The following is a 26,833-nucleotide window of genomic DNA, read 5'->3' on the forward strand; positions in this document are numbered from 1 at the left end:
ATGTGCACTGGTTGACTAGAAAGGGGGCTTTGAGCCCCTGCCCTTTTGATGTTACTCCTAAAAGTGCCCTGGACAGTGCTGGGCAGTCTGGCATCATAATGTAAACATTTATATAAATAATTATGGGAAGTGCCCTTTTACTTCAGTTCAGCCCCTGCCCCAAAAATGCCTGTGCACGTCCCTGCTTGCTATACAGTGGTCCCTCAAGTTACAATATTAATCGGTTCCAGGACGACCATTGTATGTTGAGACCAGAACTCTATGGAAACCTGCTAATTGGTTCTGAAGCCACCAAAATGTCATCCAAAAATAGGAAAAAGTGAGAATTAAAGAAAAATAAGTAGATAACTAATATAGATAAAGCAAATCCTTACATATAAAAGAAAGAAAGATCTGCTGGGAGCTGTAAATCATTGTCTATGTCAGCGTTTCCCAAGCAGGGTGCCTCCAGCTGTTGCAAAACTACAACTCCCAGCATGCCCGGACAGCCAAAGGCTGTCCGGGCATGCTGGGAGTTGTAGTTTTGCAACAGCTGGGGCCACCCTGCTTGGGAAACACTGGTCTATGTAGAGGACAGGAGCTTCTTCAGGTTCCTATACAGTACATGCAATGTCCTAAAAAAGTAATGGAGTCGCCCTCACCTGGTGTCCAAAGGAGCAGCTAATCCTGATACAGGTAAAGTGTACAGAACATGTAATACCTCCCTGTACTGTAGGGGGCACTACCAGACACCAGTCAGTGCATACGCTTCAGTAATACACAGATTTTACCAGTGAATGCCCATTCTGATTGGTCGGTTCTTCCAGCCATTGACACGTTTCACAGATCTGGACTGTCTGTACATTGTATGTTGAGTCTGGTTTCAACTTACGATGGTCCAGAAAAGACCATTGTATGTTGAAACTATTGTAGGTTGAGACCATTGTAAGTTGAGGGATCACTGTATTGTGCATGAAAATGTTGTTGTTTTTTTGCAGTATACTGTAATGTTTTAGCCCATCCTCAGGGCTGGCCTTAAGGACGAATGCATTACTACTAAAGGAGGTGCACATAGAACACAGCCACATTCCCTTGGGTAATGGTTGGTTATATAGGAAACTATCTGGCAGTATTATTTATGCATGGTATTACTGTATTGTTTATCTTCTTTTGAATACATTGTGAAGGGGGATTTTTAATAAGCACAAGGCATCAATAAATCTAAGGCCAGATCCGCCTATACTACCAGAGCGTGAGACTGGCATCACATTAGGCTTGTGCCTTCCGAGGCAAAATCGGATGCCGATGTATCAATGCCTCGAAAGGTATGGGCCTCATTGACATCAATGGACAGAATGTGGTCTACTAGTGACTACATTCAGGTATTTTCCAACTATTTATGACTTTAGTCTTGGACCCAGCAAAACACATATACACTGTGCAGGCAACCCAGACTTAGTCACTAGATGACTCCATTTGGACCATTGGAATAAATTAAAATGGTTATCCAGGAATCGAAAAACAGAACTAATTTTTTTCAAAAACCACTCCCTGTCTGTCTCCAGGTTGGGTGTGGTATTATAAATCGTCTACATTCACTTCAATGGAACTGTGCTACAGAGCCACACCAAACCTGGAGACAGACAGGGAGCGGTCTTTGAAATAAATTATCTCTGTTTTTCGATTCCTAAATAACCCCTTTAAAGGGGTATTCCGCCCCTAGACATCTTATACCCTATCCAAAGGATAGGGGATAAGATGTCAGATCGCCGCGGTCCCGCTGCTGGGGACCCCCGGGATCCCCGCTGCGGCACCGCGCTATCATTACAGCACAGAGCGAGTTCGCGGGTGCCGCAGCGGGGATCCCAGGGGTCCCCAGCAGCGGGACCGCGGCTATCTGACATCTTATCCCCTATCCTTTGGATAGGGGATAAGATGTCTAGGGGCGGAATACCCCTTTAAGGGCCGTGTCTGTCCATGCAAGTATATCTCAGTATGACATTTTGCCAACGCGTCTTCAGATACCATTTTTTTAGCATAAATATCAAACTACAAAATGCTGCCATATAATGCCAAAATAATAACATGCAGCAGCTGACAATCCTGTAATACAAAAGCTCACATAATTCTGTGATTCTAATCCCAAATAACACCGCTATATACTGCTAAATGATACTGGTTAGTCTCAGTTTACTCTTGGGGGTTCTTGTTGAATAAAAAAAATTACATCTTTCTACCCCAAGTTTCATGACCTCTAAAGCCAGCCCCGGAAAGTGTATAAGCTACAGCAATTTGTTATCTCTGGCATCTCAGCCATTTGTAACTTGGGGGAGGAGGGGTTGTCCAGAAAGAAAAAAAAAAACAGAGCTAATTTCTTCAAAAAACAGCACCACCCCTGTTCTCAGGTTGTGTGTGTTATTGCAGCTCAGTTCTAATGAAGTGAATGGAAACAAGTTGCAACATCACACACAACCTAAAGGGGTGGCACTGTTTTTGGAAGAAATTAGCTCTGGCTTTCTATTCCTGGACAACCCCTTTAATGGAAGTCAATGTATGGTGGACATTTGGCTTTATTGGACAGGTATTATTTAGTGGAGGGAAAGGTACTGATATTAGTGTCACTGTTAAAAAACATGACAATTTGCCTTAAGTTTAAAGGGGTACTCCGGTGCTTAAACATCTTATCCCCTATCCAAAGGATAGGGAAAAGATGCCTGATCGCGGGAGTCCCGCAGCTGGGGACCCCCGGGATCGTGACGTCACACGGGGGCGGAGGCGTGACATCACACGCCGCCAGCCCTGCGGTCGACCATAATCAGACCCGGAGCGAACACGCTCCAGGTCTGATTACAAACGGGGTGCCGCGTGCATGATCCCGGGGGTCCCCAGCTGCGGGACTCCCGCGATCAGGCATCTTATCCCCTATCCAAAAGATGTTTAAGCACCGGAGTACCCCTTTAATGCACACAATCATGGGTAGTTCGGCTATAATATGGTGCGTAGTACTGAACCAGATTTGCACCATATTAGCAAGTTTACCTCTAGAGCAGTGTGTTCCAACCAGGGTGCCTCCAGCTGTTGCAACACTACAACTCCCAGCATGCCTGGACAGCCAACGGCTGTCCGGGCATGCTGGGAGTTGTAGTGTTGCAACAGCTGGAGGCACACCAGTTGTGAAACACTGCTCTCGATGTCCTAAAATTAGCTACCCTAGGGGGAAAACTTGGTCTGATGACATATGCCACAATCCTCATAGAAAATCTCTGTATACTGTTGCATTTTAATATACGCTGGTAGGAATGGCCCTATTGAAATGCAATATTGTATGGTGTTATGTCGTATGGATCCCTAATATATGTCATATGTCTGCTATAAAAACATAACATGTAAACCATAACACCATATAATTAAAAGTTAGATTTATATGTTCTGCCTAGTGGACATTGGTGGTACTGCATCTTATTAAAAAAAAAAAACAATGTTCCCATTTGCCGGTTTCATAAATTACATGATAAAGTGAAATCTTATTCATTTACGTGTCCCTGCGGGCGATATGAAAGAGCATAGAATAGCTTGCAGTTGTTTTCATGCAAGGCTCAGAGGGGGGGCGACTTCAATGAAAGGCGGCTCCGACCAGTTTAGCGTCTGACGAACGCAAAAATGCTCCGGCTTTAGCGCAGATTTCTAGCCGTGGCAAGTACCTCATGGGGTCTTGGCCCCTTAGATGGGTCGACAGGTCTCTCGGCTATAGAATGATGGACTGTAATAAATAACTACATTGGGAATGACCTCAAATGTTAATTTTTTTTCTTATCCTTTTCCTTACTTACTATAATGTTTTTTGGTTTACATTTTGATTTTATTTGTCTTTGTTGCAGCTAAAAAGCTAAATTATTTCCTAAGAATTTAGAGACAATTAAAGGGGTACTCCGACCCTAAACATTTTATCTCCCATCGAAAGAATAGGGGATAAGATGGCTGATCACAGGGGCTCCGGCCACTGGGACCGACCCCGATCTCTGGGCCGGCACTGCAGCATAATAAATACGGAAGCATGTTCGTGATGTCATGTCACGCCCCCTCCATTCATGTCTATGGGAGGGGGGCGTGACGGCTAGTACATAGCCATCACGCCCCCTCCCATAGACATGAATTGAGTGGGTGTGACGGCTGTGGTTGCCCGTCATTCGGCATGGAGCACAGTTGGGATGACTGGGGTGCCATGCCGGAGATTGCGGGGCGGGGGGGGGGGGGGTCCCAGTGGCAACCCCCTGCGATCAGACATCTTATCCTCTATACTTTGGATGGGGGCTAAGATGTTCAGGAGCCGGGTACCTCTTTCAACTCAATCTGAATGTAACCAATGAGTAAATTTTCTCCAATTGGAGCACCTGAAGCTTCAGTCCACAGAAAAGATTCTATAAATTGTTATTTAAGCAATTCAATGGAATATCCAACAAGACCTTTTCAATCTCTTTAAATAATGTTTAAAGGAGCTTTGTGATGAGAACTATTTACAACTCTCTAAAAAATATCAGCAAATATAGTTATTTTACAACCTTTCAGTGGTCTTACATGCTTTCCTTCTGCTTCGGATGCAAACGGTCTGCTCTATTGTCCTCATTGCTGCTTCCTAAGTGTATATGCTGTAATGGACTTACCGTTTCAGCTATGCACTCAGCTGGGAATTAAGCCAACTCTATTGTCCTAATACTTCATCCACAGGAGCCACCCACATAGTCTGCTCTGTTATCTTTACTAGCCCAACTTACTGTCTAGTCTAACACCTGAAGTTTCAGTTTGCAGAAAGATTGTATGAATTGTTATTTAAGCAATTCAATGGAATATACATGAGACCTTTCCAGTCTCTTTAAAAATTGCTTTAGGGTAGGTTCACACCACGTTTTTGAAATACAGTTCCCATATCAGGTTTTTGGATGAAAAATGGATTCCTCAAAACCGGACTAAGCTGTATCAAAACGTATGTACAAATTTTAACCCGTATACTGTTAAAAACCATATACAGGTTGAAAAATGATGTCCGGTTGCATCCATTTTTTAAGAAAATAAATTGTATACGTTTTTAACTTTTCACTCTATTATGAATAAAGTTTCACTTGTTTGATTGAAATTTAAAGACAAAAAATGTGCAAAGTCAAAAACTGTATGGTGCAAACCGGATGGAACCGTTCGCACTTACGATTCTGTACGGTTCACATTGACTCCCATGTTAAAAAAAAAAAAAAAAAACTGTATACGGTTTCCATTCGGTTTTTTCATCTTTACCAAAAACCGTGGTAGGCTGCGGTTTTGGGTAGGGAAAAAACTGACAAAACCGTACAAGATGCAAAATGGACACAACCGGATGCATCGTTTGGCATACAGTTTTCAATGGAGAGTCAATGCATACGGTTTTCAATACTGTTCCATACGGTTTTCAAATTGAAAACGTATAAGGGAACTGTGTTGCAAAAACATGGTGTGAACCCACCCTTGAGGAGTTTTGCAATGATTAACCTACCTTCAACTGTCTAATAAATGAACATATATTAGTAAATACATTCCGAAGCAAACTGCTATATTGTCCTTATTGCCCAACTTCTTATCTAGTTTACATCCTATAATGGACTTACTGTTCCTGCTGAACACTCTAGCTGTGAATTCTGCCCACTCTATCTCCCAACACCACATCCACATAGTCAACTCTGTTATGTTTACCAGGCCAACTTCCTGTCTAGTGTAAATCCTGTAAAGTCTTTCCTTTTCCTGCTGTACATTCTAGCTGGGAATTCAGTCAATGTTCCCTGTTTCCTACTATGTCAGAGGCTCCTGTGGTTGTCGTAGGCAAGGTTATATTCAAGAAGGCATAGTGGGAGGGAGATAGAGTTGGCTGAATTCCCAACTAGACTGTACACCTTTAAAGGACATACACTAGACAGGATGTGTAACAATATAGACAACAGAGCAGACAGTTTCCATTGGTTGATAAGCCAAGGGCTACATGGTTGGGAAAGACAAAGACCGCATAGCAAAAGATCGCCATGTCACGCTCTCTGAAATCATGCAGCATCGTAACCAATGTAAGTGAATGAGCAAATCGACAATTCAAGATGGAAGTATCATTGTGGTTGAGCAATTTGTGAAGCACAACATGACCTTATTCCTTTGCATTGATTACAATTCAGCAAAATTCAGGAATGAAGTCAATTGAAAATTGTTGCTATGTTTTGTCTCAATCCAGCCCAGACCACTTACTTAGCTCGAAGCTATTTATGAAGGACATGTGCCTTTTAAAAAAAATTGGGGAAGTACACATGATGTAAGCCCAGGTAAAAGTTGGGAAAAATAACTCAATTTAAATTTAAGTGTTCTCCATTTAGCTTGTGTTTTGCATATGCCAAGAAGGCTTCAAGGAAGTCTGGAGACAGCAGAAAAGTTTTTCCTTCCGAGTCTTGCAGAGTTCCTGAGTGGATCCACCATAACATTTCATCCCGCTGTGACTCTCCTGTGTCACATTTAAATAGTCAAAAACATTTAAAAAGGCAAATAAATATTGAATAAAATGGAGTCTCACCTTTTGGCGTTCTGAAAGGAATTGGGTCAGAGAGGGGCCCCAAACCTTTGGCATTACGAGCCTGTATCCTGAAATAATAAGCTGTATCTAGGTTGAGGTCGAGGATCTCATGAGTGAGTCTGTCGCCGCCAATCGTCTCCATTACCCAGTCATCTATCTGGAGGTTCTTATCCAAGGTATAAAACAGGATATACGCTAAAAACACAAGTAAAAAATATAGATTGTGACAGCTTTAGGGAAACATTTTAAGCCGCAATGAATTATGAATGAGTCCGGGTCCTGCATTATGTATTTGTAGCTACGGTATCAACATCATGACACATTATGCTTCCGATGTAGCAAGTGCCAGCTTCCGTCAATTCTAATTATGATGAACCATGACGTTTCCTACCTTGTTGTACTGTTGTATCTTTCTAGATTTTTCATTTGCTTTTCCCTAGAAACTAAAGTCTAAATCACAGCTGAGCTTCTGACAGTCAAATCAGGTGACTGTACATTATCATCAGGAGGTATCATCCCAAAAAAAAGCCATACAGATTTTCTGTGGTGGGCATAAATCATTACTGCTTACTGTAAAGAAGCGGGGACTCTTGTCTTTGAAAGGAGTCCCTATTCCTGCATATACTTACCATAAAGGAGTTGTCCGAAATGAATCTTTTTTTTAATCTGTCTAATAAATGAACATATATTGTTAAATAAAGTTATTTTACTTCCATTCTATGGACATTTATGTTTTCTTTCTGCTGCAAACTGGCTGCTCCATTGTCTTCATTGTCCAACTTCCTGTTGTTACAGCTAGCGCTCTCTTCCTCTGTCCTCCGGTGGGCCCAAGATTCGCATCGCTGGACGCGCCCATATGCAAATCTCGGGCCGTCACTCACCTCCTCCAATCTATTATTATATTCCTCAATATTCTTATCCTAACAATAATCATTTTTTTTTTACTTGATGAAAGCTGCTGCTTTGTAATTTTCTCCCAACATATAATTATACATTATGAGGTTATATCGTGTTTGCTTAAAGCATTCTTGTAGCTGAAGGAGACAACTATAGACCAGCTTTGGAATAACTTAGTTAGGACCATAATGAGAAGATGGAAATGGGATAATATTATCATTATTTATCTATCTTCATTTGTTGTAATATAAAGATTAGTCTTTGGGCTGGAATCCTGTGCTTGTATGACAGTGCTGCATGAGAACATGGAAGTGATATAACAGCACATAGAAGGTATATGACAGTACATGGAGGGTGTATGACACTGTGATAGTAAATGGAGGGTGTATGACACTGTGATAGTACATGGAGGGTGTATGACACTGTTATAGTAAATGGAGGGTGTATGACACTGTCATTGTACATGGAGGGTGTATGACACTGTGATAGTACATAGAGGGTGTATGACAGTACATGGAGGATGTATGACAGCACATGGAGGGTGTATGACAGCACATAGAGGGTGTATGACAGTACATGGAGGGTGTATGACAATACATGAAGGGTTAGAGGAGTGAGGATAAGGTTACTCACTGTATTTTGTCTGCAATTCGGCACTATCAGGAGGGCAGTGGCAGGGCCGGATTAAGAGCATCATGGGCCTGGTGCTGAGAATTTTTCTGGGCCTTTCTATGAAATGTATCACTCCTATCCTTATATAGTGATCCAGACACAGAACAGAACATCTATAATATTGGTTTAACGGCACTTAGATAGTGCCTGTGTCTCTGTTCTCTCTCTACATATTATAGTACATGAATAGTGTATGACAGTACATGGAGGGTGTATGACACTGTGACAGTACATGGAGGGTGTATGACAGTACATAGAGGGTGTATGACAGCACAGAAAGGGTGTAACATAGCATATGGAGGATATATGACAGTACATGGAAGGTCAATGACAGTACATGGAGGGTGTATGACACTGTGACAGTACATGGAGGGTGTATGACACTGTGACAGTACATGGAGGGTGTATGACACTGTGACAGTACATGGAGGGTGTATGACACTGTGACAGTACATGGAGGGTGTATGACAGTACATGGAGGGTGAATGACAGTACATGGAGGGTGAATAACAGTGCATAGAGGGTGTAACATAGCATATGGAGGGTGAATGACAGTGTGGTGTCCCAGTACAGGTACATTGTGTCAAGGTATTTTAGGCCCTGTCAGATTGAGACCTCCAGTGTCCTGGGGGCTCCCCTGCAGGGACTCAACCATTTCTAATGTGTATTTGCACTGTTATAACTTAGCAATCCGTTATTAGGTGTCTGTAGCTTTAAGTATGTTACCTAGCAACCTCCTGCTTAGTCAGGGTATGTGAGAGTGGAGGACTGAGAGCTAGACTAAACTTTTGTGTAAGGTGTTATATTATGTTATTACTTGTATGTAACTTTATTGTAAATCCTAAAGGGAATACAGACAACTCTATGATCCACAGCTGCTTGGCCAATGGGCTTTAGTTTAGCCTGCTCTTATAAGGGGTGGCATTTCCTGTGTGAAAGAGAGTAGGAGAGTAGGGGAGGAGAGGAATTGAGAAGAGTGGTGTTGAGTTCAGAGTACAGAGTGGAGGTCCGAGCAAGTTCAGAGGAGGTGAAGCTCCGGAGTAGCAGAGAGAATCCGCAGAGGAGTGAGAGCAAAGATGAGAGAGATAAGAAAAGCATGAAGTAACCCCAACTAATAGTAAGCCTTTACTTCAGCCTTGATCAGAGAATTCCTAAAGGACAATTCATAATCTTCCGGCAAAAAGCCACAAATCTACCGATACTTCAGTAAGTGACTTTAATCTCAAGCCTAATATAGCGCAGACCTAAAACTCCTAGTCCGGCCGCAAGAGCCAAGCATATATGCAATATCAAGTCCAGGCACTGCAAGCTGTGTAGTCCTCTAGAGACTGTCTGTTAAACCTTTGGGAGACTTTGGTTGAGCGCTATGGAGATTGTACCACCTATCTTCAAGTTAGTAAAGCCTCCGTTAAACTGCAACCTAGTGTGGAGTCAATTCTTTCCTTGCTAGCCTGTGGGGAGACGGAGTTCCCCGGACCTGTAGTACCCCGGGAGATACCAAGACTACAGTGGCGTCACGTGACATTAAGGGTTAATACCATCCGACCCTGGGTTCATAACCCCCCCAAGAACCAAGTAGCTAATCCCAGCGTAGTGGCGGTCGCGGGTTTCACTTGTGGTTACCACAACAGTACATGGAGGGAGTATGAAAGTACATGGAGGGTGTATGACAGTACATGGAGGGTGTAAGACAGTACATGGAGGATGTAAGACAGCACATTGGGGGTGTATGACTGTACATGGAGGGTGTATGACAGCACAGAAAGGGTATAACATAGCATATGGAAGGTATATGACAGTACATGGAGGGTGCATAACAGTACATGAAGGTTGTATGACAGTACATGGAGGATGTAAGACAGTACATGGAGGATGTAAGACAGTACATGGAGGATGTAAGACAGTACATGGAGGGTGTTTGACAGCAAATAAAGGGTATAACAGCATATGGAAGGTATATGACAGTACATGGAGGGTGCATAACAGTACATGAAGGTTGTATGACAGTACATGGAGGATGTAAGACAGTGCATGGGGGGTGTATGACTGTACATGGAGGGTGTATGACAGTACATGGAGGGTGTATGACAGTACATGGAGGGTGTATGACAGTACAGAAAGGGTGTAACATAGCATATGGAAGGTATATGACAGTACATGGAGGGTGCATAACAGTACATGAAGGTTGTATGACAGTACATGGATGTGATATGATTGGAGGTGCATGGAGGGTGTCACAGTATATGGAGGGTGTATTATAGTGTACAGAACCTATGTAACAGTACACAGAGACACTAGAAGTCCTAGGACACTACATGGAGGCACTTTAAAAGTGAATGAGGTATTTATTGTGCACAGAAGCTGTATGACAATTTATGCTTACAATGTTCTCTCCCAGCTTTGTGTGATGTGACCTGTAGGAACTCATAATGTTAGTCCATAGGGGCGTCCAGGTCTTCTAGACACAAAGTGGCAGGGAGGGTGGGGTGGCGGCAACACGCGGATGCCCACTCCTCTCCCTCATTCTTGTCATTGGTCAGAGTCTGAACACTCACAGTAAAAACTTTTGACATGTCCCTAGGAGTCCTCTCACCATATCCTAGATTTTTGGTCAAAATAGCAAGTTCTAGCATGCAAACCTCATGTTCTTTATCCGTCTAAGAAATGCAATCAAAAGGTATACCGCTAACACGAAGAGAAAGTCAAACAGTGAAACATTCAGTATGGGAAAAAAATAAAAAGATGCAGAACAAGCAAATTACCAGTAATCTTGCCGTTGGCTTCGATGGGCGGCTGCCAGCTGACTGTAACAGCTCGAGGCTTCCTTTCCCTTGTGATGACTGTTAAGTCCTTCGGGGCAGATGTTGGCGCTTAAATTGTGTAAAAAAAAAGGGGAAAAAAAAGAAACACTTGGCTGTGAAGGAGGTGTAAATTAACAGTACGACATACAAGGTGCTGATAGGAAGCATTATCCCGGCAGAGGCGGGCGGCGCAATGATCAGGAGATTCACACATCTAATTATGACATCCTGATGCTTTCCTGCCCCAGAGTTTAGTTCTCATATATAAAGTATGAAACTTAGGGAAAGAAGAGGTGATACGGAAATCTGCCATGGTACTTTCTTCCTAAAAAAGTTACAAAAACAGAATAATGTGTCCCCTATGTAAAACAATATTTGAATTAGGAGTTGAGATTATATGAAGCCACAAAGCCAGTGACTGTGCATTAATACAAGTCACAGGACTCAAGGTGACCTTGAGAATTCTTGATAGTTATTGTAGATGGTACATCATTTCTTAGTATAGACACTCTTGCATAAGATTTTTTTGAAGTGAACGGAGGAGATTTGTGTCATTCATGAAAGGGGTTCACCTTGATGTTAACATTGAGTGACTAGCTTTAGAAATGGTGGAGTTCCAATCTCAATGGCAAGCCACATCTAGCCCCTTCACTGTGCCGTCAGACCTATGCTTTACTGGTTATGATCGGTGGCATAGCTATAGGAGTGGCAAAGGTCACAGCAAAGGTCACAGCTGAGATTGGACCCCTAACATAGGGGGGCCCAGAGGTCCCCCCTCACCTTGCTAAACTTGACTGCTTCTCCTGACGTGCTAAAGACCTGTTTGTCAGGTTGAAGGAGCCATGTGTGGTAAGGAGAAGTGCTGTAGGTGCGGCGGCTCCTATGTTGGATGGACAGATTACTTTTTCTTAAAAGCTGAATTGTAACTAGTTCCGAAACCCTGGAGACTTATCCTAAAACTGGGCCACCAAGGTTCCACAGTTAAGGCATTAAAATGCCAATAACATAACCCCGTAATGTAAAGTTATAATGCCCTATAAAATAGCCAATCTCTATATAATTGTATTGATAAATGACCCTACACTGTTCCACCTAGATGTTTTATTGCAAATGTATCCATGACGGATTTTAGCTGTTTTAGTTGTCTGGTTGGGTATGACTTGTGCCTCCCCAAGTTTAGGATGAAACCATTTACCTTTGTGGAGGTGATGGTAATACTGGTTTTGCCACTGAGTGTGTCTACATTTCCTGGCTTGTTTAAATGGTGTAGGCAACCCCTAGTTTGTTACCCTTGGTCTTCTACTAACTTGTTTTTGTCTTATCTTTCCTGTTTCTCTATATTGGTCAGCAGATGTGGTTCTTGTTTGCTAGTGGATATCATCGGTGGCCTAGCTATCGGAGTCTCAAGGGTTGCAGCTGTAATTGGACCCAAGGAGGACCCAGAGCCCCGCCACACCCACACCTATCATGCTATGGCTGACTGCTTCTGCCAGACCTGCTAAAACTCAGCGCCTATGCTCAGCTTTTTATGGAGGTCTGTGCAGCAGCACTGACAGGAGCCAGGAGGTGTCACGTTATAGGAGGCAGGTTAGATGTCATAAAACAAGTGGCTGCATTGACAGGTGCAGAGAAGCGGGCACAATTTGGTGAGTCTGAGTGTCAACTTTTTTTTTTTTAGAGGGATTTGGATTTGTTTGGATTCATACAATATTCCCTCTTATCTTAGAAACTAAGGGTGAGGAAGGGCCCCAACACGTTTCATATGAAAGTATTCTGGATGTTGTATTTGGACCAGTTAGTAAAAATGATCAATACTGGATTACAGTGGTCATAGAACACCTTCTGGAAAATAAAAAAAAATAAAAGACATCACATTGGCCTTTATTCTATCCTTACCTGTTTCATAAGTAGTAGCATGAGCTGTCATACTCCATGTACTAGACCTTCTGCCTTTTGTGACCATCACTGAAAACTCATACATGGTGTTCGGTTTCAGACCCGTAACTGTATGGCTTAAAGATGTTGTATCAGCAGACTTATAGAAAATCAAGCAGAAAAAATACAACGTTAGATTAAGGGTTCACTTTTTACACAACCGCAAACAGTTGAATGAGTGTCAGGAAGTGTTCAAATTCCCTACAGCACCAACGCAGGAGAAATAAAGCATTACATGGTACCCAATTAAATCAATTTAATACATGAATACAATGGGTCCTCCAGAGAAGAGACCCCTTCTTTGTAGTCAACTAATAGATGGGGGGGGGGGGTCTTCAAATGGTGCACCATCCTCTATTTACTCATAATGTCCTATATCAAAGTGTCTTACAATGAACCAAACAATTATATCATTATGTAGAAAAAATGTATTCTCAAGTCAACTTACCTTGTATTTGGAGCTGGATGAGTAGCTTGTCCTCCACCGTATTGTGTAGAAACGAACTTCTGCGGTCTTTTGGTTCTTTTGGACAGAATTGTCTGCCCAGCTGACTCTCACGGCATCATGCGTTAAAGCAACGGCCTGAACACCTACTGGTGGGAGCATGGGGGTGGACATTTCTGGGACTGAGGTAGGAAAATCATCAATAAAAGGATAAAACTCAATTTCTGAGGGATCCAAGGGGTCTGATAAACATGCATCAAATAATATATTGAAGTAAAAAAAAAATCAAATAAAAAAAAAATATAAGTAAAATATAAAAGTATATTTACACAGCAAAGGAAAACACAATGGGTTAAATACAAAATAATGGTAAGGGTGAGAATGGTGTGAGAGAGATAGAGAAAAAAATCGCAATTAATTATATTATATGGGCTTTGTTTAAGCTTTCTAAAATGCGAACAAATACATAAATTTACATTATTTTCCATTTAAAAAGATTTAAAATAAATATATTAAATATATAAAGAAATATCTATGTAAAAAAAATGTCTTTGGCGCTAGAAAGAGCTTTTGGAAAAAAGTAGATATAGTAAAAATAGAAATGTACATAATTTGCTGAATTCTGATATTTTCTGTAACACCACATACTGTATTAATATATACTGTTTGAGAAGGGAAAACATCAATCCCTTAATAGTCAACGTTACTCCCTGGAGACTGTTGACAGTGGAAAATCACACTTTTGTATTGACTTATGAAATGTCCTTGAGTTCTTTGCAGTAACAGATTATTTCTATACATGTTTCCATAGGGGTAGAAATCAATTATATGGTAATGAAAAGATATGTAGGCAGAGTGCATTAATTTCAAGCACCTAGAAAATTCAATTATAATTCAATAAACATTATAGCAGTATAACTACTAACTTGTAATTCACCCAAAGCGTATTTATTCTTTCCTACAGAAGCCTTGAGCAACAAGAAAAATAAGTTTTGCTTTCAGATATTACAAAAAAAAAAAGTTTTTATAATTTATTATTATGTTGAAGTATAATTTTTTTACTCTATTATTCTTTTATTATATTTTTTTATTATATTAATTATGTTTTGGTGATTATGTTTTGTTTATTTATTAGCATCTATATTCTTTTAGGAAATGGTTTAGGCTTATAAACAATACATGCCTGGGTCAATCAGAGTGTATGGAGGACAAGCCAATGACTTCCAGCCTCAGTGTACACACCCTTTTGAGGTAAATTATTTAAACCTCAATCTGTCATCTGCACATTGCCTGTGATAGAGGTTCTTTCTTGTTACTGAATATCTATCTGCTGTATTCCTTTCCATTTTTACCTTGGCTTGTGACCTCAATACCCTCTTGCTTTCTGATTCTCTACCTCACCGCTATCTTGGCTTTGACTTGGCCTGTCGAACTTCTCTTTATCTGTCAGTTTGTTCATTACCTGTGTTTTTTGATTACTTGGTTTGTGTCTGTTTAACCAATTGTTTCTTGACCTGTTCCCCGATTTCTGCACTGTTTTTTTTTTTTTAACATTGCTGTGCCCTGCAAGGAAGGGACCATTGCCAAGTTTGGGGTCTGTTGCTTTAACCTAATTATCAGGTAGATAGGGAATGGGTTGCGGGTAGCCTAGGTTTGCATTTACCCTTGCCCTATGTGACAGATGCGTTTAGATTCCATTGCAATGTTTTTTAATGTTAAATTTTCAAATGTAAATGCATGTCCTGTGATAAATTTTCACCTTCTATACTGTAACATATTTCCTATAAAAGTCTATTTGTGACAACTCAATGGCTGTTATGTAAATTGCACTTTCAAGGGTTTTACTGTCATGCCACTGTCATCTTGGCTTTGACTTGGCCTGTCAAACTTCTCTTAATCTATCAGTTTGTTCATTACCTGTGTTTTTTGATTACTTGGTCTGTGTCTGTTTAACCCATTGTTTCTTGACCTGTTCTCCGACTTCTGCACTGTTTTTTTTTTTTTTTTTTTTTTAACATTGCTGTGCCCTGCAAGGAAGGGACCATTGCCAAGTTGGAGGTCTGTTGCTTTAATCTAATTATCAGGTAGATAGGGAATGGGTTGCGGGTAGCCTAGGTTTGCATTTACCCTTGCCCTATGTGACAGATGCGTTTAGATTCTATTGCAATGTTTTTTATGTTAAATTTTCAAATGTAAATGCATGTCCTGTGATAAATTTTCACCTTCTATACTGTATCATATTTCCTATAAAAGTCTATTTGTGATAACTCAATGGCTGTTATGTAAATTGCACTTTCAAGGGTTTTACTGTCATGTCATGATAATTTATTGAATTAAAATTATGAGAAAGAGGAGTCCTTTATGAAAGGTAAGGTACGACGCATCTGTATGTACAAAGTATTTGTTTAAGAGACAACGGCCCTTATATACTAAGAGTGGAGTGTAGGTTTCTTTGTGGGTTTTAATTCCCTACAATTTATTTTCCACGGTATTTACTAAGGTTTCCCTACATTTTCCACTTTCCCTACACTTTGCTTTTTTTACACATGCTCCGATCTGTCTGGTTTTCCTCAGCTCAAATCCACCACATTTTATGTGGAAACCTTAGTAAATATGTTGGGTTTTTGTGAAAATGTCGGGAACATGCCCCTTTTCTGAGACCACGCCACCTTTCAATGGTGCCCATGTCCCTTTTCCAGGTTTTCTTAGCAAAATGGAGAGTTAGTGAGGTTTTTTCAATTCTGGTGCAAAATCTGGCGCAGACAGAATTTCTGGCGCACAACCCGACAAAATATGTCGGGTTTGCATTAGTAAATGAGGGACAATCTGTTTAGGTTTTGTTCACATATGGGTCAGGGAACTCCGTTGCAGGATCCCTTTAATATGAGGGACCTGGCCGGACAAAAATACTGCAAGCAGTACTTTTTTGACTGCCCAAATCCTGCAAATAAAAATAGATACAAGCCGGAGACCCAATGGACCCAACTAAAGTCTATGTGATATCTCAGGATCCAGTGGTGTCTGTTTTGTGGTGCTGAACGAAGTCTGCGATGGAGCTCCCCAATCAGAGCTCCGATGCAAATGTGCACTTAGTAAGGTAAAGAGGAACTACATCTATGGAAATATTTGCAAATTACTTTTTAAAACTGAATTATCATAAGTCTACATAGCTTTAAAGGGAATTAATCTCAAAGGGTTATTGTCACCTTAAAATCTTATGACATATCACAAATACATGCAATTAAATCAGAGTCAATGAAAATCCAAGCTCAGGAGACCTTCAATGACCCTTTATACCCTAACACCCCTTTAGTAACAATCTTAACTTAGCTATAATAAATGGCCAACTGCAAATAACAAATAGGTGTTTCCACCCAAGGAGTTATGTATTCATTCAAAGGTCTGTACTGTATGCATACATGAGTAAAAATAGTAAAATAATATCAAACGAGCAAGAAAAAATTAATAAAAATCCAATGTGTCAAACATTTTCTGTTCCAAATAAAATATTTAATTTTACTTAGCCAGTCTGGTCTTGTTTATCACACAGAGCTGGTGATGTTATCTGTATTGATTTTAACTCGGGAATATTTCTTAGCAAAATTGTTTTCAGAAAACAAGTGATATATATTATAATATTTTACAATGAAATTGAAATTACATATTGATTCAGTCAAGACGATGGGACAGTGGAAAAATGAAAAGCCAAGCTTCCTGGACTATTTCTTTTGGGAATACTTCATAAAAAAAATAAAAAATCTAAATCATTAAATTGTTTCTCTCCTGTGATCTCCAAGATTGCATTTGACTGGAATATTTTACAGAGTTCCCTTTTGGGATAGTATGTCTTAGGGTTTCTGTGCTCTCAATGATATACGGTTCTTACTAGAAAGAAACACTGCATAAATATTCCATCAAGTGAAGGCATGTAGAGTATATATATATATATATATATATATATATATATATATATATATATGCATTGAATTAATTCTAATGTCTACAAATTTATCAAAAAGTTTATAAAATTATAAAAAAAAAAATTACTGCCTACTTCCTTTTGTATACCTTACATTAAAGGGTAAGTATAATTTAGCTGCTCAAACTCTAGGTAGATACTAATGTAAAAGTTCGATGGAATGGCCATCTGAGTCTATGGGACTTTCAGCAATTTTGTTAGAGTGTTCACTTAAGAGTTGCCGGAAGTTTGAACGTGTAACGAAAATTATAGTTATCCTTTAAACTTCTCTATATGAAAATTTATAAAATTGTGATCATTTTATTATACAGTATGTTGCTTTGTAAATTATATGATATTGATGTGAACGCAGAATGACTAAAATATAAAACAAAATATAGTAGCATAGATAAGTAGAAAGAGTAGCATAGTAATTAAAGGAAACTTGTCAAATTGTATGTGCAATTTGACCTAACAGCAGCAGGTTGTAGAGCAGGAGAAGCTGAGCAGATTGATATATAGTTTTGCTGGAAAGGATTTAGTATGACTTGTAATCTATTGATTCAATTTCCTGCCCTTTTTAGGCTCAGGAGGAGCCCAGTGGGTGGTCCTAATCAGTAATTGACAGCTATATTTACATGTACACTTAGGGTTGGGGGAGTGAGACTTCCCACTGGACTCCTAGGCTTAGAATGAGCAGGGATTTCGATGAACAAGTCAAAAGCTATATTGAATCTTTTCCAACAAAATTATATATTGAGCTGATCAGCTCCTTCCATTTTGTGATGATCCTCGTAGAATCAATAGCATTTTTATTGTGACAGGTTCCCTTTGGTGCTTAAAGGACAGTTTACAAAATTAGCAAATAGAAAATTCAAATTTTGTATAAGGAAATGTTCACAATTGTCCACAATTTAGCTAATTTTGGTCAAAATGTACTAAAAAACTGAACTGTATATAAAAAAAATAATAATTTTTTTTCTACTATCAATTATATTTTGAGAGAAATTTTTTTTTAACAAAATTAGCAAAAAGAAAATTCTAATTTCGTATAAGGAGAGGTTCACAATTGTGCTGAGCTAATTTTGGTCAATGTACTCTGGACACTGTACAATACAATTAAATAAAGTTATCAATTATCAATTATATTTTGGGAGAAAAATGTTGCATGTTTGTATTGATGAGTAGAGATGAGGGAACGTTCAATAATTCGATTTGTCACAAACTTCTCGGCTCGGCGTTTGCTGACTTTAGCCTGCGTAAACGAGTTCAGCTTTCCGGTGCTCCGGTGGGCTGGAAAAGGTGGATACAGTCCTAGAAGACTCTCTCCTAGGACTGTATCCACCTTTTCCAGCCCACCGGAGCTCCTGAAAGCTGAACTCATTTATGCAGGCCAAAGTCAGCAAACGCCGAGCCGAATAGTTCGTGACAAATCGAATTACTGGAAGTTTGCTCATCTCTATTGATAAGCAAGCCAAAATTTATGGATCATTGATGTAGAAACCTAATAAGAAATAATTTTTCTGTGTATCCACAGAAAAAATGTTGCCGGACACATTCCTTTGTGTTGATATTATTAAATTTTCCTGTTTAAAAAAATTGTCTTTACTTAGTTAAGTGCATCAGACTGATGAGCAATAATTATAATGCATTAGGCCGTGTTCCCTGATTGCTCTTCACTTACCTGTTCATTTTGTACAGTACTCGAAAAAAATAAACATACGGTCGAAAATACGGAAAATTACAAATCTAAAAAAAATAAAAGCCTTTTCTTCTATTTATTTAAATTTTTTTTTAACCTACCAGTTTGAGATCGAGTTGTGGCACTTTCATAGAGAGGGACCCCCTCTCCGACGTTATTAAAGGCTTTCAGGGAAATCACATAATGGGAGCTTGGTTCTGCAAACAAAACAAAAATACATTAAAAATAAAAGCTAGATGGTTCTGGGATGACAAAGAGAAGTAAAATGAAATGTCTTATTCATTATTCCATACTTGAAGTAAGAAAAGAAATAATATAAATAAATAAATATTCAAATGAATGACTTTATATTTTTCCCCCTTCTATTAATGGTCTTTATCACAGCTTCTTGACACTGAGTGCTACAACAATTTCCACCTAGAAGAATAAAACATTTTATTGTGCACATAATTCCATGTCCTCGACTCCTTGAGTTTTCCTAATGCCATTTACATATGAACGTCATCATTCAAGCCTTTTAAGCAGGATGGATTAAGGGTAGATGTTTCTTTTAAAAGCAATAATGATTCAGAGGAGGAAGACGAGGTCAACCCGCGCTGAATTCTTAGGATGTTATTTGCTAAGACGGAGATGATCTTAAAAATATACATTTTAATGCTGGTGTTACAAGGCAGCTGGAACTGAACAAGCAGATTCCAAAAAGGTCAATAATCTGCAGATTAAATAATGAGAATCTGGAGCACACAAGTTCATAGGTGGAGACATTCAGCTGCCATGTATTGCTATATGCTCCTCATTAATAATATAAATATTATTTTTATTTATATAGGGCCAACATATTCTTTAAACGCTTTACTATTAAGCAAGTTACAAACAAATATAAAGAGAGATCTGTTTATAAGATCTTAAACTCTACAGGAGAGAGGACCCTGTACATAAGAGATTACACTATACAGGAGAGAGGACCCTGTACATAAGAGATTACACTATACAGGAGAGAGGACCCTGTACATAAGAGATCACACTATACAGGAGAGATGACCCTGTACATAAGCGATTACACTCTACAGGAGAGAGGACCCTGTACATAAGAGATTACACTCTACAGAAGAGAGGACCCTGTACATAAGAGATTACACTCTACAGGAGAGAGGATCCTGTACATAAGAGATTACACTATACAGGAGAGAGGATCCTGTACATAAGAGATTACACTATACAGGAGACAGGTCCCTGTACATAAGAGATTACACTATACAGGAGAGAGGACACTGTACATAAGAGATTACACTATACAGGAGAGAGGACCCTGTACATAAGAGATTACACTATACAGGAGAGAGGACCCTGTACATAAGAGATTACACTCTACAGGAGAGAGGACCCTGTACATAAGAGATTACACTATACAGGAGAGAGGACCCTGTACATCAGTGATTACACTCTACAGGAGAGAGGATCCTGTACATAAGAGATTACACTATACAGGAGAGAGGATCCTGTACATAAGAGCTTACAGTCTACAGGAGAGAGGACCCTGTACATAAGAGATTGCACTCTACAGGAGAGAGGACCCTGTACATAAGAGATTACACTATACAGGAGAGAGGACCTGTACATAAGAGATTACACTATACAGGAGAGAGGACCCTGTACATAAGAGCTTACACTATACAGGAGAGAGGACCCTGTACATAAGAGATTACACTATACAGGAGAGAGGACCCTGTACATAAGAGCTTACACTATACAGGAGAGAGGACCCTGTATATAAGAGATTACACTCTACAGGAGAGAGAACCCTGTACATAAGAGATTACACTATACAGGAGAGAGGACCCTGTACATAAGAGATTACACTATACAGGAGAGAAGACCCTGTACATGAGAGATTACACTATACAGGAGAGAGGACCCTGTACATAAGAGATTACATTCTACAGGAGACAGGACCCTGTATATAAGAGATTACACTATACAGGAGAGAGGACCCTGTACATAAGAGATTACACTATACAGGAGAGAGGACCCTGTACATAAGAGATTACACTATACAGGAGAGAGGATCCTATACATAAGAGATTACACTATACAGGAGAGAGGGTCCTGTACATAAGAGATTACACTCTACAGGAGAGAGGACCCTGTACATAAGAGATTACACTATACAGGAGAGAGGACCCCGTACATAAGAGATTACATTCTACAGAAGAGAGGACCCTGTACATAAGAGATTACACTATACAGGAGAGAGGATCCTGTACATAAGAGATTACACTATACAGGAGAGAGGACCCTGAACATAAGAGATTACACTATACAGGAGAGAGGACCCTGTACATAAGAGCTTACACTATACAGGAGAGAGGACCCTGTACATAAGATATTACACTATACAGGAGAGAGGACCCTGTACATAAGAGATTACACTATACAGGAGAGAGGACCCTGTACATAAGAGATTACACTATACAGGAGAGAGGACCCTGTACATAAGAGATTACACTATACAGGAGAGAGGACCCTGTATATAAGAGATTACACTTTATAAGGAGAGAGGACCCTGTACATAAGAGATTACACTATACAGGAGAGAGGACCCTGAACATAAGAGATTACACTATACAGGAGAGAGGACCCTGTACATAAGAGCTTACACTATACAGGAGAGAGGACCCTGTACATAAGATATTACACTATACAGGAGAGAGGACCCTGTACATAAGAGATTACACTATACAGGAGAGAGGACCCTGTACATAAGAGATTACACTATACAGGAGAGAGGACCCTGTACATAAGAGATTACACTATACAGGAGAGAGGACCCTGTATATAAGAGATTACACTTTATAAGGAGAGAGGACCCTGTACATAAGAGATTACACTATACAGGAGAGAGGACCCTGTACATAAGAGATTACACTTTACAGGAGAGAGGACCCTGTACATAAGAGATTACACTATACAGGAGAGAGGACCCTGTACATAAGAGATTACATTATACAGGAGAGAGGACCCTGTACATAAGAGCTTACACTCTACAGGAGAGAGGACCCTGTACATAAGAGCTTACACTCTACAGGAGAGAGGACCCTGTACATAAGAGATTACACTATACAGGAGAGAGGACCCTGTACATAAGAGATTACACTATACAGGAGAGAGGACCCTGTACATAAAAGCTTCCACTATACAGGAGAGAGGACCCTGTACATAAGAGCTTACACTCTACAGGAGAGAGGACCCTGTACATAAGAGCTTACACTCTACAGGAGAGAGGACCCTGTACATAAGAGATTACACAATACAGGAGAGAGGACCCTGTACATAAGAGATTACACTCTACAGGAGAGAGGACCCTGTACATAAGAGATTACACTCTACAGGAGAGAGGACCCTGTACATAAGAGATTACACTCTACAGGAGAGAGGACCCTGTACATAAGAGCTTACACTCTACAGGAGAGAGGACCCTGTACATAAGAGATTACACAATACAGGAGAGAGGACCCTGTACATAAGAGATTACACTCTACAGGAGAGAGGACCCTGTACATAAGAGATTACACTCTACAGGAGAGAGGACCCTGTACATAAGAGATTACACTCTACAGGAGAGAGGACCCTGTACATAAGAGATTACACCCTACAGGAGAGAGGATCCTGTACATAAGAGATTACACTATACAGGAGAGTGGACCCTGTACATAAGAGATTACACTATACAGGAGAGAGGACCCTGTACATAAGAGATTACACTATACAGGAGAGAGGACCCTGTACATAAGAGATTACACTATACAGGAGAGAGGACCCTGTACATAAGAGATTACACTATACAGGAGAGAGGACCCTGTACATAAGAGATTACACTATACAGGAGAGAGGACCCTGTACATAAGAGATTACACTATACAGGAGAGAGGATCCTGTACATAAGAGATTACACTCTACAGAAGAGAGGACCCTGTACATAAGAGATTACACTATACAGGAGAGAGGACCCTGTACATAAGAGATTACACTATACAGGAGAGAGGACCCTGTACATAAGGGATTACACTATACAGGAGAGAGGACCCTGTACACAAGAGCTTACACTCTACAGGAGAGAGGACCCTGTACATAAGAGATTACACTATACAGGAGAGAGGACCCTGTACATAAGAGATTACACTCTACAGGAGAGAGGATCCTGTAAATAAGAGATTACACTCTACAGGAGAGAGGACCCTGTACATAAGAGATTACACAATACAGGAAAGAGGACCCTGTACATAAGAGATTACACTATACAGGAGAGAGGACCCTGTACATAAGAGATTACACTATACAGGAGAGAGGTCCCTGTACATAAGAGATTACACTCTACAGAAGAGAGGACCCTGTACATAAGGGATTACACTATACAGGAGAGAGGACCCTGTACATAAGAGCTTACACTATACAGGAGAGAGGACCCTGTACATAAGAGATTACACTATACAGGAGAGAGGACCCTGTACATAAGAGATTACACTATACAGGAGAGAGGATCCTGTACATAAGAGATTACACTCTGCAGGAGAGAGGATCCTATACATAAGAGATTACACTCTACAGGAGAGAGGACCCTGTACATAAGAGATTACACCCTACAGGAGAGATGATCCTGTACATAAGAGATTACACTATACAGGAGAGAGGTCCCTGTACATAAGAGATTACACTCTACAGAAGAGAGGACCCTGTACATAAGAGATTACACTATACAGGAGAGAGGACCCTGTACATAAGAGATTACACTCTACAGGAGAGAGGACCCTGTAAATAAGAGATTACACTATACAGGAGAGAGGACCCTGTACATAAGAGATTACACTACACAGGAGAGAGGGCCCTGTACATAAGAGATTACACTATACAGGGGAGAGGACCCTGTACATAAGAGATTACACTATACAGGAGAGAGGATCCTGTACATAAGAGATTACACTATACAGGAGAGAGGATCCTGTACATAAGAGATTACACTATACAGGAGAGAGGACCCTGTACATAAGAGATTACACTATACAGGAGAGAGGACCCTGTACATAAGAGATTACACTATACAGGAGAGAGGACCCTGTACATAAGAGATTACACTATATAAGGAGAGAGGACTCTGTACATAAGAGATTACACTCTACAGGAGAGAGGACCCTGTACATAAGAGATTACACTATACAGGAGAGAGGACCCTGTACATAAGAGATTACACTATACAGGAGAGAGGACCCTGTACATAAGAGATTACACTATACAGGAGAGAGGACCCTGTACATAAGGGATTACACTATACAGGAGAGAGGACCCTGTACACAAGAGCTTACACTCTACAGGAGAGAGGACCCTGTACATAAGAGATTACACTATACAGGAGAGAGGACCCTGTACATAAGAGATTACACTCTACAGGAGAGAGGATCCTGTAAATAAGAGATTACACTCTACAGGAGAGAGGACCCTGTACATAAGAGATTACACTATACAGGAGAGAGGTCCCTGTACATAAGAGATTACACTCTACAGAAGAGAGGACCCTGTACATAAGGGATTACACTATACAGGAGAGAGGACCCTGTACATAAGAGCTTACACTATACAGGAGAGAGGACCCTGTACATAAGAGATTACACTATACAGGAGAGAGGACCCTGTACATAAGAGATTACACTATACAGGAGAGAGGACCCTGTACATAAGAGATTACACTATACAGGAGAGAGGACCCTGTACATAAGAGATTACACTATACAGGAGAGAGGACCCTGTACATAAGAGATTACACTATACAGGAGAGAGGACCCTGTACATAAGAGATTACACTATACAGGAGAGAGGACCCTGTACATAAGAGATTACACTATACAGGAGAGAGGACCCTGTACATAAGAGATTACACTATACAGGGGAGAGGATCCTGTACATAAGAGATTACACTCTGCAGGAGAGAGGATCCTATACATAAGAGATTACACTCTACAGGAGAGAGGACCCTGTACATAAGAGATTACACTATACAGGAGAGAGGACCCTGTACATAAGAGATTACACTATACAGGAGAGAGGACCCTGTACATAAGAGATTACACTATACAGGAGAGAGGACCCTGTACATAAGAGATTACACTATACAGGGGAGAGGATCCTGTACATAAGAGATTACACTCTGCAGGAGAGAGGATCCTATACATAAGAGATTACACTATACAGGAGAGAGGACCCTGTACATAAGAGATTACACCCTACAGGAGAGATGATCCTGTACATAAGAGATTACACTATACAGGAGAGAGGTCCCTGTACATAAGAGATTACACTCTACAGAAGAGAGGACCCTGTACATAAGAGATTACACTATACAGGAGAGAGGACCCTGTACATAAGAGATTACACTCTACAGGAGAGAGGACCCTGTACATAAGAGATTACACTCTACAGAAGAGAGGACCCTGTACATAAGAGATTACACTATACAGGAGAGAGGACCCTGTACATAAGAGATTACACTCTACAGGAGAGAGGACCCTGTACATAAGAGATTACACTCTACAGAAGAGAGGACCCTGTACATAAGAGATTACACTATACAGGAGAGAGGACCCTGTACATAAGAGATTACACTATACAGGAGAGAGGACCCTGTACATAAGAGATTACACTCTACAGGAGAGAGGACCCTGTAAATAAGAGATTACACTATACAGGAGAGAGGACCCTGTACATAAGAGATTACACTATACAGGAGAGAGGGCCCTGTACATAAGAGATTACACTATACAGGGGAGAGGACCCTGTACATAAGAGATTACACTATACAGGAGAGAGGATCCTGTACATAAGAGATTACACTATACAGGAGAGAGGATCCTGTACATAAGAGATTACACTATACAGGAGAGAGGACCCTGTACATAAGAGATTACACTATACAGGAGAGAGGACCCTGTACATAAGAGATTACACTATACAGGAGAGAGGACCCTGTACATAAGAGATTACACTATATAAGGAGAGAGGACCCTGTACATAAGAGATTACACTATACAGGAGAGAGGACCCTGTACATAAGAGATTACACTATACAGGAGAGAGGGCCCTGTACATAAGAGATTACACTATACAGGGGAGAGATCATTACCCATTAGAGCTTCTATCTACAGGTGAACAGTCCCTGTCTACATGTGAAATGAATGGGGGACTGACACATTAGATGATGATGGTGATAAATTTGTCCAGTTGACCAGAATTGTGTTTTAGCAATAAGGAAATATGTAAATAAAGCTGCATGGACCTGTCACCAGAGAGTATCTGATCCCACATATAGATATAAAGAGCAGAGCTAGATGAGTGACAGGGTGGACATGGACATTTACTGGACATGATGATGTGACATAGGACTTCTTCAAAACAATTAATTTTAAGACACAGTTACAACTGGAAATTTCAGCAGCAGAGGTTCAGGGCAGTGAGTTCTGCAGAAGAGCTGCAGCACAGAAGTCTTTTAGATCGGAGTTACAGTTTTAATGGAGGATTAAAGTCATGAGACAAATATTAATCTTAAAGTGTGTCACGCCACAGTAAATGGCTGTGTGTATGGAGATGTGCAAACTTTCCCATGTTGCCTGAACCACAAAAGGTACAAAAGGCAATGACTGATTTTATGAAGGTCACATACATAATATGGGAATCCAGATTTTCTGGTTCATAACCCACTGATTATGATGCTCATCCTGCCTCCATGAGGAGCACCTTAATAACTATTAATCCCTTCAGTGCCCACTGGACCCATAATGCATTGCGGATGACGCTCCATCCAGATCTGAAGGGGTTTAATTGTTAA

The 26,833-nt window shown here is 40.3% G+C and overlaps 1 protein-coding gene across 8 annotated transcripts in view; it reads right to left on the reverse strand.

Moving 5' to 3' along the window:
• DCC (DCC netrin 1 receptor) overlaps nt 1-26,833 on the reverse strand; it is a 533,618-nt gene that overhangs the window by 83,005 nt on the left and 423,780 nt on the right. For 7 of the 8 annotated variants that reach the window (XM_056545057.1, XM_056545065.1, XM_056545088.1 and 4 more), the window contains exons 16-20: nt 19,065-19,160; nt 13,307-13,545; nt 12,820-12,958; nt 10,885-10,992; nt 6,554-6,748 (exon numbers count right to left, since the gene is read on the reverse strand). In XM_056545057.1, coding sequence (XP_056401032.1) covers nt 6,554-6,748; nt 10,885-10,992; nt 12,820-12,958; nt 13,307-13,545; nt 19,065-19,160 — 777 coding nt within the window. The remainder of the gene's footprint in view (nt 1-6,553; nt 6,749-10,884; nt 10,993-12,819; nt 12,959-13,306; nt 13,546-19,064; nt 19,161-26,833) is intronic. The other variant, XM_056545080.1, reaches the window with a different exon arrangement.

The sequence above is a fragment of the Hyla sarda genome, chromosome 1, assembly GCF_029499605.1.
Source record: "Hyla sarda isolate aHylSar1 chromosome 1, aHylSar1.hap1, whole genome shotgun sequence".
NCBI classification, from domain to species: Eukaryota; Metazoa; Chordata; class Amphibia; order Anura; family Hylidae; genus Hyla; species Hyla sarda.